Genomic DNA, 11,968 nt, shown 5'->3' with positions numbered 1-11,968 from the left:
CAGCAGGTGGGAGGAATGAGGAAGGGGAGCAGCCGACACGCCCGGAGTGTCCCCGAGCGCTTCCCGGCACTGACAGCAGGCGGAGGGAGGGCGGGAGGTAGCGGGCCGGGCCCCCCCTGCTATTAGTACCGGCCCTCAGCGGAGCCCGCCTCAGTGCAGTCACTCACCGCTTCTCAGCACCATGCAGGGGCTCAGCGCCGCGCCGCCCGCCGCCTTCCTCAACCTCCTCCTCCTCCTCCTCCCCCCCCTCGGCGCCCTGCTGCTGCCGGCGGCCGCTGCGCCCGGCGCCGAGCGGGAGCTGAACCCCAGCAGCCGGCTGGCCGCGGGCACGGCGCGGCTGGCGCTGCACTACCTCAACTCCCGGGAGGCGTCCCCCGGCGCGCTGCAGGCGCTGGGGCAGGTCCGCAAGGCCACGCTGAAGGTAAGGGGGAGCCGGCGGGGAAACGGGGCGGCTGCAGCTCCGTGGCAGGGGGTGGCTCCCCAGGTGGGGTCTTTGAAGTCACCCTGGGAAAAGGACAATTAGCAATAATTGTTATAATTAATCAGTGGGACGGTGAGTTAAGCCGCCCTGAGCTTAGTGCGGCCCCGCGCTGGGCACCGGGCGCCTTCCCTCTTCCCTCGGGGGGCTGCTGTCCCGCTGCCGCTTCCCTCAGCGGGTCCCCGGCGCCCCTCAGGGGGCTTGGTGTCCGGCCGCCCCTTCCCTCAGGCGGCTCGGGGTCCCCTCGGCGGGGTGCTGCTCCCCTGCCCCTTCCCTCAGCGGGCGCCAGGCACCCGGGTCCCCTCAGAGGGGAGTGGGGACCCACCTCAAAAAGCCATGGTTTAAATGTCCCCCAAGTCCTGTGCCATGCATGTTGGTGCGCTGTCCTGCAACCAAAAGCAGCACGGCACAGATGAGGGACGGAAGAAACTGACACATGTGCCAGGCATATGATGGAAAACCAGTTTCATAAGGAAACATTTTCAGCAAAATCACTTCTGGAGTGACCATCTGCTTTGTGTGAATAGGGACAGAGAGGACTTGGCTTTCTGGAGTCTCTGGAGCCTGAGAGCTTCAACGAAAGGCAGTGCAGTTCCCATCAGAAAACATGCCTTTCTTTATCTTCTAAAACACATGTCAAACTAAGGTGACAGAAAGGAGTGGGAGCCCCAGATAGGAGCAGCTATCTAGGCAGGCAGGCTTGCACCTCACAGAGAGCTTGCCAGGGATGCTCGAGGCAGTGCTCAGGGCTCGTCCATCACCCCGCACCCCGACAGGCAGGGCTGCTGCCTGCAAGCACTGTCCCAGTCCCATGCAGCACTTTTTTCCTCCCTATGGGTTTGGGGTTTGGTTTGTTTTGGGGGGTGTTGCAGTTGTGGTTTTGGTTTTGGGTGGTTTGGTTTTTTTTACAACTTACTCAGTTTCTGAAAGAGAACAGGTAAACATTTCTGGGGAATGCTTCCCCAGGGCTGTAGATCCTGGAAAGAAAGCACTGCTATCCTGGAGAGCTGAGGAGGATCTAAGCTATCGCAGTGGATGGGACTTAAAAGCAGCGCTCTCATCCTAGTCTTTCCCGCTAGGTTAGTGCGGGGCAGCTCCCTGAAGTGAGGGCTGGTTGTTTTGGATTCCCTGTCCGAAGTGCCAAATCCAGCACTGGATTCCATGGGATCCTTTTCATGGTTCTGGCATATGAGAAGGAGATCTTACAAGACTTGTCCTTCAGCATCTTCACGGCATGTTCAATTCAGGCCTTCACTCCTAAAATTGAGAATAGGATGGTTTAGTGTCACGTCTTCACTTTCAAGAAAGACGTTCCAAGCCAGCCTAAAACATTTAGGATGTACTACTGCAGTCCTTACAACACTGAACTTGAGCCTCAATCTTTCACATATATCCCAGTTGCCAGTGGTTCCAAACCAATCTGAAGCCTGTTTGAGTTGCACACAGTATTTAACAGACCACCAGAATAATTTCCAATTAAATGTGACAAGGCACAACCTACTGCATAACAATTCAGGATCTGCATATTACTTTGTGTAATGCAAGGCCCGAAGATAGTGTTAGTTGTGCTACCTGTCTGGGAATGTGGGGAACATGATGTTCTGCTATAGATTTATCTGAGACCATACCCTTAGGTAGCTCTTTGTTTTCATCATCATTGCCAAAAACGTCAATTAACCATGTTGTTTAATAAGTGCTGAACATGGACATGCTAGTGTGGCATTTCAGTCCTCCTATGAAATTGCTGCAGACACCTATGACAGAAATTACTATGCTATTTGATACTTCTTTCAAAACATACAAGTTCTCCTTCTATAGTTACTGGGCACTTTACTGGGTGGTGTGCTTATGTCTATATTTACATACACAAAAGCTTGTGCCTCTTCTAAGGGCCACAGCATGGCCTCTGGCAGCAGTGTGTGCTGCTGGAAGCACTGCACTTGTCTAGTAAAGAGACATATCAGAAGTAAGGGGTTGGTGCAAATCCTCCTTCCAAGCCCAGTATAACTGAGTATTTTGCAAGGTAGTTTTGGCTGTAGGGAGGGAAAGGAATTTTTTTCCACCGTCAGCAACCTGCCTTTTAATATAGGAAAGAAAAAAATTGGTTCATTACGGAGAAGTGAAATGCCTTACTACTTCCTCCCAGTACTAGATGCTGTAGGAACTCCCTGGAACCACTTTCTGCAGTTTATTTCCCCTTTTTCTTAGCACACACTGAAAACAAGAGGAGAAATGCACTAGACATGGTCACTTTCTTCTTTCCTGTCCTCCACTGTAAAAAAAAAAAAAAAAAAAAAAAAATCCTGGAAGGAATGTGCTATATTATGTGAATGCAAAATACAGAAATGTTGGGGGATTGGGGGTGTTTTGCTTTTTTTTTTTTAATTATTTTTTAAAGAAAGCTAGTTTCCTGTTGGTTAGTAATTTAGTGAATCTAGTAAAAATAGGACAATTTTATCGTGGAATTTAATCATAACCACTGTATTTTAAAGCTAACATTATTAGCCCACTAGCCAGTGAAACTGCAGTAATTAGAAACAGGACTGGAGACAGCCACCAGCATGGTAACTCTGTTAGATGCAAAAGAATTTTCAAGTTCAGGTAAAATGAGACTTCAGTGCTTTTCTCTCCTAGCAACAAATAGCAGAGATATGCCAATCATATTAATGCCTGCCTTGCCATTGGCTGCAGTTTTCTTTTTGTTGTCCCTTCTCATTCACGTGTTTTTTTTCCTTAAGTGAATATCTTCTAGGAAACAACAGTGTGCATCTCATGGAATAGTTGACAGCTGCACTTTGAGATACATTTTTGATAAGAGAAGCTTTAGTGTGTGCCAATTGAGATCCTAGAATTCAAGAGATAAACTTCCAAAACGCTGATGTAGCAGTCTCCCATACCAAGCTGTCCTGGAAATCATAACTGAGCAGTGGGTAGGTGAAGTGTAAAGGTAAAGCTAGGTAATCTCTTGGCTAAACTGTAACATTTGCTTAAATTGGACTACAAAATAAAATTTTACAGATGGGTATTTCTCTTCACAAGCTCACCTTGGCACAAAACAGTGTAACACCAGAACTATGGTCCTAATATTAGAGGTCAATTAGGAGATTTCTACTTATTTCCAACAGTCAGGACCCCATGTTAGGATGGGAAAGGTAGAATCAGGGGCAGGGTAGGTAAATTGGCTATTTTCTTGACCTCTCTGTGTCTAGATTTTCCCAGACATCTCTGCTGGCTTTTCCCTCTGGTCTGGGCAGCCCGAGAGCTCACCTGGCTGTGTGTGGATGAGACCTCTCCAGCACATCCAGAAGCCACCAGCCACCTGAGCTGGACAGCAGCAGGGCGGCGAGGTGGGAATGGCAGAAGGCAAGCCCCCAAAGGACACCTCTCCCTCCCCTCTCCGCAGTGCCAGCTTCTCCATGCTTAGTGATCAGGTCAGCAGTCTGATCTGGTGACCAAAAGCTGGTACCAGGGGAGAAATGCTGGTGGGAAAACACACGAGAAGAGAAGGAAATCTGCAGCAATGAGAGAGGTGATCATCCCTTTCCACCCCAGCAGGGAGTTAGAGCCCTGTAAACCGATTGCAAAACCACCTCCTTTGGGACCTGGAATGAAACTGCTCTTAAATTGCTGGTTTGGCCTTTATAGTACTAAAAATCTGTCGTGAAAGTTACATTAATTTTGAGCCCGGAAATAAAACAATCCTGTGACCCAGATATTCAGTGGAAAAATGAATTACTCACTTGTTTTCTTCTCTTTTGGACACTTTTATCTCTGGCTGCTTTCAGCCAGTCATCGTTGTGCCATGTCAAATATTCCTGAGCTCTGATTTAACTCACACTATGTGATGGTTTACACTGATGCACTTTAGACTGATAATGGAAAATAATAGTGGAAATAAAAGTGATGTTTTTCTTTGAAACAAGGAATACTTTTGTAAAAGTTAAAATTATTTCATGCCAAATGTACCTTCTCCCTGGCAAGATGAAAGCAGCCCTCAGGTATGAATACCCAGATTGAATACGTATTTTAGCTGCATAGCTCCACTTGAAAGTAGGTGAGCAGTACTGCTGTGGTGGAGTTGTTGTGAATGAAGAGAGAATATCTACTTCAAAAATCATGTCAGCACAGAATTATGTATTCTTTTTAAAGAGAGTATTTATCAGGTCACTAGGCCCAAAGCTTTCTAGCCTTCTACTAAGAAGAATCAGAGACTGATAAATTAGTTTATAAAAAGTTCTGATTGCTTTTTTCTTCGTTAGTGCTCAGTATCAAGCAAATGCAATGATACTGCTGAAAGGTTGTGTCAAAATCTGATTACTATTCTCAAAATTACCACAGCTATAAAAATGATTTTTTTTCTTTAACAGGTGACACCAATGCAAGAACAAATAATACTGGAAGAATAGTTGAACATATTTTAAATGACTGAATATGCTGGACAGAAAAGATCCGGCTTAACTATATCTACTAGAGAGTTTAAGACCCTGGGTTGTAACTGGGAGTGTCCAGTCAGGCTGCTGTACTGTGCCCCTTGACGAGAAGTTTCAGCAGGAAACAGCATCCGCTATCATCAGTTAAATCGGAGCTAAGTTTCTCCTGCTTCGGGTTCTGTTTCAGGTTCTCTCATCTGCAGTACTAATAACAAGAAAAGGAATAAGCTTAGATCACTGTGCTTAAAACATACCCCTACTTGATCAAACAAAGCATGTTAGAAACAATAGCAGTAACATCTCTTGGGTAGCTTTGCAATAATTAGAAACTTAGACTTAACTGCTGTGACTATTGTGAGAGATTAGACCCTTCCTTCAGCGCCATAAATTAGTTATCCTTTTGTAAATCTGCGTTTCAGAAAGCTACTTTTTAATATTTTTCTACGCTAAGAGCATCTCCTCATGTCACGTTCTCTGTCATTTTGAGGACAACATTTTAGCCAATACACAAACCGGGGGCAGGAAAAGGGGAGAATAAGGAGGTGGAGAAAAAAGATTACAAAAGTTTGAATTTATCCTCCCTCTGTATCCTCTGTTCCCTTCATGGTCTGATCTGGGTCCAGCTCCAGACTTGTCTCCTCGTAAAGCTTCAAGAAGGGATTTTATAAAAGTAGAGCAAATGACTAAACCAATTTGTCCTCTTACCTGCAGTGTGTAACTCCGTGTATGTACTAAAACCAGGTGCTGGGCTGATACCCTTGCCCTGGGAATTAAACTTCTTTGCTGACATTATGCTATTAATGGCTTCCTGGAAGCACGTACGATGGGAACACAAAGGCCCAAGTTTAGATAAACAAAACACACACATTTGCTTTGGGTTCTAATCTTTAAAATCATGCGAACAGCCAGAATTCTCCTCCTGTTTATCTTAAAAGTGTTGCATTTAAAAAGCAAATAAGACTTAATAAATCGGTGCTGTGCTGGAATATGGTAATTTGATGTAAACGTACACTTTAGAAGGCAGCTTGCACTCTGCAGTAAAATGCATTTTCTAGGTATTATCTCACACAGGCTGTGCAAAGGAAAGCCTGTGTAACAATATACCCTACACCAGTAGCAAACCGAAGCAAGAGGAGGTTTAAGGCAAAGGAGAATACCTTTTCTCAAACCAGGTAATATATGCAAAAGGAATAAACTTCCAGACACAGAAGTGACCTGGCTTGCGTATCAGAAAGCTTGTCTAATAAATCACAGTATAGCATATAAAAAGACTTATTTTCTTTCATTTATTTCTGGCTGACTTAATCAAAGGAGAGGCTTGGAAATGTATCAAACAGTTTGACGACACGTAGTGTCGTTTTACAAGGAATTAGTTGAATAAAGTTTCCCACCCTATTTGTTACTTGGACTCCCCACTCAAAAATACAGAAATTTCAAAAGCAAACATAACAGTTGGTAGGAAATGAAAGACTGACTTCTTTACTTACTTCATGAAGTAAAGAGCAGATAACGCAAATACTTTTTATTAGGCTCTGTGCTTACACTATTGAATAACACATTGATCCTGTTCCAGAATAATTAATATTTTTCATGGCCGACATTAGAAGTTAGTTTCCTTTTCACTATGGGGCCAGGACAGTCTGTGATATCCCACACCAAAAATCCAATTGGTTAACCAAACCATTTCTGTCCGCAGCAGGGGGAAAAAACCAAAAACTAAACAAAGCAACCCCCCCGCCCCCTCAATTCCAAGAAAATGACATATTTCAAAGCTGTACATTTCTAAGGCTTTTCTGATGTTTTGTGCTACAAGAGGCACTACTGGCTGCTTCCCATCAGCAAGGAGTATTCTTTTATTTTTCCTTAACAAGTCGAATCTCAGATAGTTGACTGGGCAACTTAATGACTGGTATTTTCAGGACAAAACAAGAGCAGACAGACCACAACCCTGCTCTGACACGCTGTGTAGCGAAATCAGTCTCTTTCCAGTCACAACAGAAAAAAACCTAGAAAGGTTAGCATCCCCAAGCTTAAATTAGCCTGTGTAATTCCTGTTCAGCTGTGAATCAGTCAGCAAGACTTGATTCATTTAAACATTCAAGGGCACTCTGATAGCCTGTGCAAAAAATACCTCAGAAGCTGAACGCTGATGTGTAATTTTATTATTTTTAAAGTTACTCAGTATCAATCTGTCCTGTGAAGGACTGGGGGCAGCATTTTTCTTCTTGCCTATCTCTGTGAGGAAATGATCTAAAACATTCCTTAACATAAGGGTTATTTACTGTTGTTAAGACCCTTTGTGTGTGCTGCTGGCACCATCTCAGCACATCTCATCCCACCAATTTCCTGATGCCACAAGGCCATGAGGCACCCGTGGCATCCTCAGTTTCCCTCCCCAGCGCCCACGGCAGCTCCTCAGCAAGTCACAGTCCGTGAGCTATAGTTACACTGATGGCTGAATCCTTCTCTCTTCCAGAGCATCCCAGACTCGGGTCACAAGTATTACCTGCAGTTCACTACTGAAGACTACAAAAGTGGGGTGAGTTTATGGTCCTCTACATTTTTTCTGACAGCGTGTGTTACAGTGTTACAGGAACTTCAACATCTCCAAAGCAAGATATATTTATACACTGTTGTAAATAGATCTTTCATATGCTTCTTCTCCCTGCCTGTCCAGAATGGGGTATGTTTTGCTCTTAGGGTCACCCGAGTACCCCATCTAATCGCTCCTCTGCTGGGGTCCGAGCGGTCAGAGCACTGTGGTTACCCGCTTCACTCGGTGCCTGACCAGATCATCTTGTCACAAGTCACATCAGGCAACCGAGCACCTGAATGGAACTTGGCAATCTCAGTGTGGCAGCATGGCCCTCATTAGCCAGTTGTAGCTCCTGCTGTGTCTGCACACCAGAATGAGACGAAAGAGTTGACAGTTGTGTGTTCTTTTTAATTCTAACTCCCCCCTCTGCATTCATTCTGTCAGACAATTGTCATTAGCAATTTTACTGTAAACATCTGCTTTTCCATTACACACGTTTTATGAAATTCAAGTTATTTTCAGAGTTTAATATAAAGCGTGAGATTATTTTTGTTTCAAGGCTGAAATATCATACAGTGAAAGTCCCTGTTATCAATTAGTGTTATTTCTTGAGGATACTCAAACGTATTTCCAAGATGACTTAGTGCATTTCTGCTACAGTTTAAGATCTTCTGCTAAATCACTTTAGCCTTACAGTTTTAACCTATTTACTTTTCTAGAAAAAAATTACATCCTTCTGAAGACTTTCTTGACCCCTGTACAGGTTCATACGAAGTGTCTCATGAAGGCATATACATGATCCATACATACACTTCACAGGTTAACACCAAAAGCTTTTTTAAGAATGCGTTGCTAGCAAATAAAATCTTGGTTAAGGATAACAGTTTTAAATTCTACCTTGACAGGAAAATACTGGGAGCTGCCTTGCTACGGTGTTGTATCTGAAGACAAAGTCCCTGCCTGTTGTCAATATCAAGTGCACACGTACCAAAGACCAGAATCAAATCCAAGAAGAGGACAACAGACTTTACCAAAAACTTAGGCACCAAACCAAACCAATAATTGGAAATAATATTCCAGGTATATTGCTCCAAATAATTGACTATTCCATTTTATCTTAAAGAGCCTAGGCACTTTTAAGGACACGTGCATTTCAAAAATGAGACACGTGTTTACAGTAGCACCCTAGAACTATAGAGCTCACTATCAAAACAATTCCACCAATTCAAAACTATTTTGGGGGAGAAAAAAAACCTGCTTCATTTAGCAACAGTGGTTATCGACACAACATTGTGAAGGCATTTTGCATTTGAAAGCAAGCCTATGCAATTTTATATTCAAGTAAATGCTAAATGTCCTCAAGTAATAACAACTGCCTCAGCCCACACACCTTCCCCAGCTGCAGGTGGAAATTCACAGGGGATGACTAACAGAACTTTTCCATCCTGGAAACAGAGCACCCCAGTCCCTCTCTTTTCCTCCCAGCTAGGCAAGGATTGCTGTTACCAAGGATATCGGGCTTCTCCCCTCCTTGTGGGGACCCTGTGACTAGTGTCTCTTGGTAACTGCAGTTCTCTCATGCTTTCATACTTCTACTGTGACCGCAGGTTTAGCATCATTCTCCTCCCTGTTCAAGATTTTAACACACTGGAGGGATAAGTCGCTTCCCAGGAACAGTACTATGCCAGGCAAAAAAGCTCTGTGGTTTATCCTTTTTCTGCTGAACAGCCAGAACTAATAACTTTTATACTGCTCTCTTTCTGCCTTGCAGACAGCTATGGCAATATTGAACCTGCGCTGGAGCCAGTGTGGGCTCTGGCTGTTGTTGGCAGCAGTTACATCATGTGGGAAAAGTCAACCGAGAACACGGGTTACTTCATGGCACAAGTCAAGTCCGCGAAGCAGTGGGTAAGCAAAGTGGAAATTACACATCTGCCTTACAGAAGCTAACAGTGTCTACCAAGCAGCAGAGAATAAAACACTCACCAACAGCTCCTGCTCTGTCATGGCTGTGATTCTCCCAAAATCCCAGTGCCTTCTCCAGACAAGCGTCTCCACCTTCGGACAAGTATTTGTCTGGGTTTCAGTGGAATAATTTTACTCATTTGGACAAAATCTGGGTTTCCTTGTTTGCAGGAGTAGATCTGTTGGCTTCTGCAGGTTTGATCAGGAGATCTGAACAGGTGGCCCTGCCGTTCCTCAGCCCTACTAGGGGCTAAGCCGCCCCTAGGACCCTGCTCTCCCAGCCAAGCCCACGGGCAGCACCAGTCCAGCCCCTGGCAGAGGAGCATGCCTCACACCCGCAGCCTGCGCCTTCCCAAAGCTTTGTTTCCCTCAGTCATCTGCCATCAACAGACAGTGTTCGGTTTTTACTCCCTACTTACTTCAAATGAGATTTCTCTGGAGAGATTAGTCAAGTAAGATTCTCAAATTTATTTGAGAGTTAAACTCAATTAACGAGCACCCGAGTCAGCCCCGTTTCATGTCAGAGAACAGTCAGCCTGCAGAGCCACGCTGCAGTTGGCACTTTCAAAGCTTTTATGCAGGAAACACTCCCAGTTCCCCCTCTCTCCACATACAAAACCTGTCTCGCTGCAGCCAACGACCACAGCCACCTCGAGCCCTAGCCATCTCGTCCCCTAAGCAAGCTAAATACAGTTAGGTAAATCAGAGTAGATTCTGAACTTCAACAACATACCTTATGTTCTTGATCCTTTTTTCTTCTTTTTTATACATGCTCAGATAAGGAAAGATGATTTTATTGAGTTTGACTACACTGTCCTACTCCATGAAATTCCAACACAGGTAAGAAAACATGACAACAACTCCTTTTATCAACAGAGGAACGGTATAAAGTTCATAAAAGATGTGTATTTTTAAATCTGTTCTCCAGGAAATTATTTCATGTCACATGCGCCTCACTTGGCTTCCTGGTCACCCTCTGAAAGTGAAATACTTCTGTGCTTCAGAGAATCAGAAGGTCGAAGACGGATCTGGAGTGGAATCTGGATCAGCTGCTGGGATTTTACACGAAAGGGGAGCAAATTTTTAGAAAAGAGATGTCAGCTTTATGTATTAAATGAGAAAATCCTTGTGTTAATAGACCTGGAGTTGTGATCATTCTTCTGTACAAGTTGAACAGTGAATCTGAATGCTTTCAGTAGGCTGGTTTGTTGCAGAATTATTAATTCTTGTATTTCTTAAACTGCAAGACTCATGTTCTAGGGTTGTACCTAAAAACTTTGCTACTACATATATACACAGATAAACATACACAATTTGATTGTCACTAACCGTTACTTAGAGTAACATACTTTGTAAACAAAGTTGGTATATTTGGATAAAAATCTTGAGAAAAGGATTAATCTGTCACTAAGAAATATTTGTCTACTGATTTTTTTCTCATTTTTTGGGATAGATACATGCTGATTCTTAACTTGCACCTCCAATAAAACAAATACCATTATGCAGGGTTGAGATTGGGTTTTCCTTCACAATGCTGCTGTTGGCCCCCAACCTTCCATCTTCTCCCAGTGTCTGGCCTTTAGGAGGATGTGGACAAGAGTAGGCAGCAAAAACATCTCCCCACAAGGCCCTGCAGAGGCCAGTAACCAACGTCTGCATGGCCCTAGTCCTGCCAGCGCGCCACCGCTCCCTGCCTGCGCTGCCAGCTGACATCAAAAGCTTCTCCTCTCGTATTTATAAAGGCCACTCCGAAAATACTGATGCAAGGAAACCACGTTTTGTTGTCTCCCCGCACCTGTCACCCGTCCAGAACACTGCAAGGCAGCGTCTGTCAGAGGGAAACTGCGGCTGTCTGTTTGCAGTTCTCGCACTCACCTCAAACAGAAACAGAGCTGCTGAGAAAGGAGGGCTCTGCACAGCCAAGCTCACCTCGGGCCTGGTGGGGACCAGCCCGCTGCCGGAACGCCCCCAGACAGCCCTTACAGCAGCGACCACCGTGTCCTGTACCGTCCGACACACAGCAAAGCCCTGCGGCAAGCGCACGTGGTCATCCTTCCGCACCGAATTCTTCACCTGGGCTACAGCAGACCTGCCATCCTGCCACCGTGCGCTGAGATTGTGCCAAACTGGCTCCGGTTTGCCATCCATTTTTTTCCCTGTTCGCAAGACTTCAGCCAGGTTAAATCAACTCCTTACCAACACGTACCCCTCCCTCAGGAAAAGAGGCGATGGTCTCTGCCTTCCGGAAGGGTGACTCCCTTTATAATTGTGATATATTGTGCTATCATTGATCTGTAATCAGTAACAATGATTAAGGTATTTAACATGAAAGCTTTAACTGGGGGATATTTAGGCCGGGCGATCTGCTAACCCCCCAAATTCAGGCACGTTACACCAGTGCATTAGACTCTGATGCACTTTTACTGGCTGAAGCTTTTTATATCAGCACCGAATAGGCATTGCAATAAATTCAGTGAAGCAACGTTTCACTCTTGGTGTTTTCTTTTGTTGCTGGTAACATTTCTCATCGTCAAAAGCATGAAATCAGAGCTCAGGATG

At 44.7% G+C, this 11,968-nt stretch overlaps 1 protein-coding gene and 1 long non-coding RNA gene across 2 annotated transcripts; both read left to right on the top strand.

Annotated features, from left to right (window-relative positions):
• Positions 1 to 100: 100 nt before the first annotated feature.
• LOC308072834 (ovocalyxin-32-like) lies at positions 101 to 11,898 on the top strand. The gene is made up of 6 exons (XM_080410310.1): positions 101 to 421; positions 7,385 to 7,447; positions 8,350 to 8,524; positions 9,216 to 9,352; positions 10,187 to 10,249; positions 10,338 to 11,898. The coding sequence occupies exons 1-6, from the start codon at positions 182 to 184 to the stop codon at positions 10,494 to 10,496; spliced, it is 837 nt and encodes a 278-aa protein (XP_080266436.1). The 5' UTR covers positions 101 to 181; the 3' UTR covers positions 10,497 to 11,898.
• On the top strand, positions 1,731 to 4,941 carry LOC308072849. Its single transcript, XR_013931830.1, has 2 exons — positions 1,731 to 3,408; positions 3,688 to 4,941. It is a non-coding gene; the product is annotated as an uncharacterized lncRNA (long non-coding RNA).
• Positions 11,899 to 11,968: the final 70 nt, after the last annotated feature.

The sequence above is a fragment of the Falco punctatus genome, assembly GCF_963210335.1.
Source record: "Falco punctatus genome assembly, chromosome: 13".
In the NCBI taxonomy this organism is placed as follows: domain Eukaryota; kingdom Metazoa; phylum Chordata; class Aves; order Falconiformes; family Falconidae; genus Falco; species Falco punctatus.
This window is presented reverse-complemented; position numbering and strand designations above follow the sequence as displayed.

What these genes read in the sequence shown, in the direction of transcription:
- LOC308072834 (XM_080410310.1), top strand. Translation starts at nt 182, where the DNA reads ATGCAGGGGCTCAGCGCCGCGCCGCCCGCCGCCTTCCTCAACCTCCTC. An exon ending in CTGAAGACTACAAAAGTGGG is followed by an intron (nt 7,448 to 8,349) that starts GTGAGTTTATGG and finishes CTACCTTGACAG; the next exon opens with GAAAATACTGGGAGCTGCCT. An exon ending in TCAAGTCCGCGAAGCAGTGG is followed by an intron (nt 9,353 to 10,186) that starts GTAAGCAAAGTG and finishes ATACATGCTCAG; the next exon opens with ATAAGGAAAGATGATTTTAT.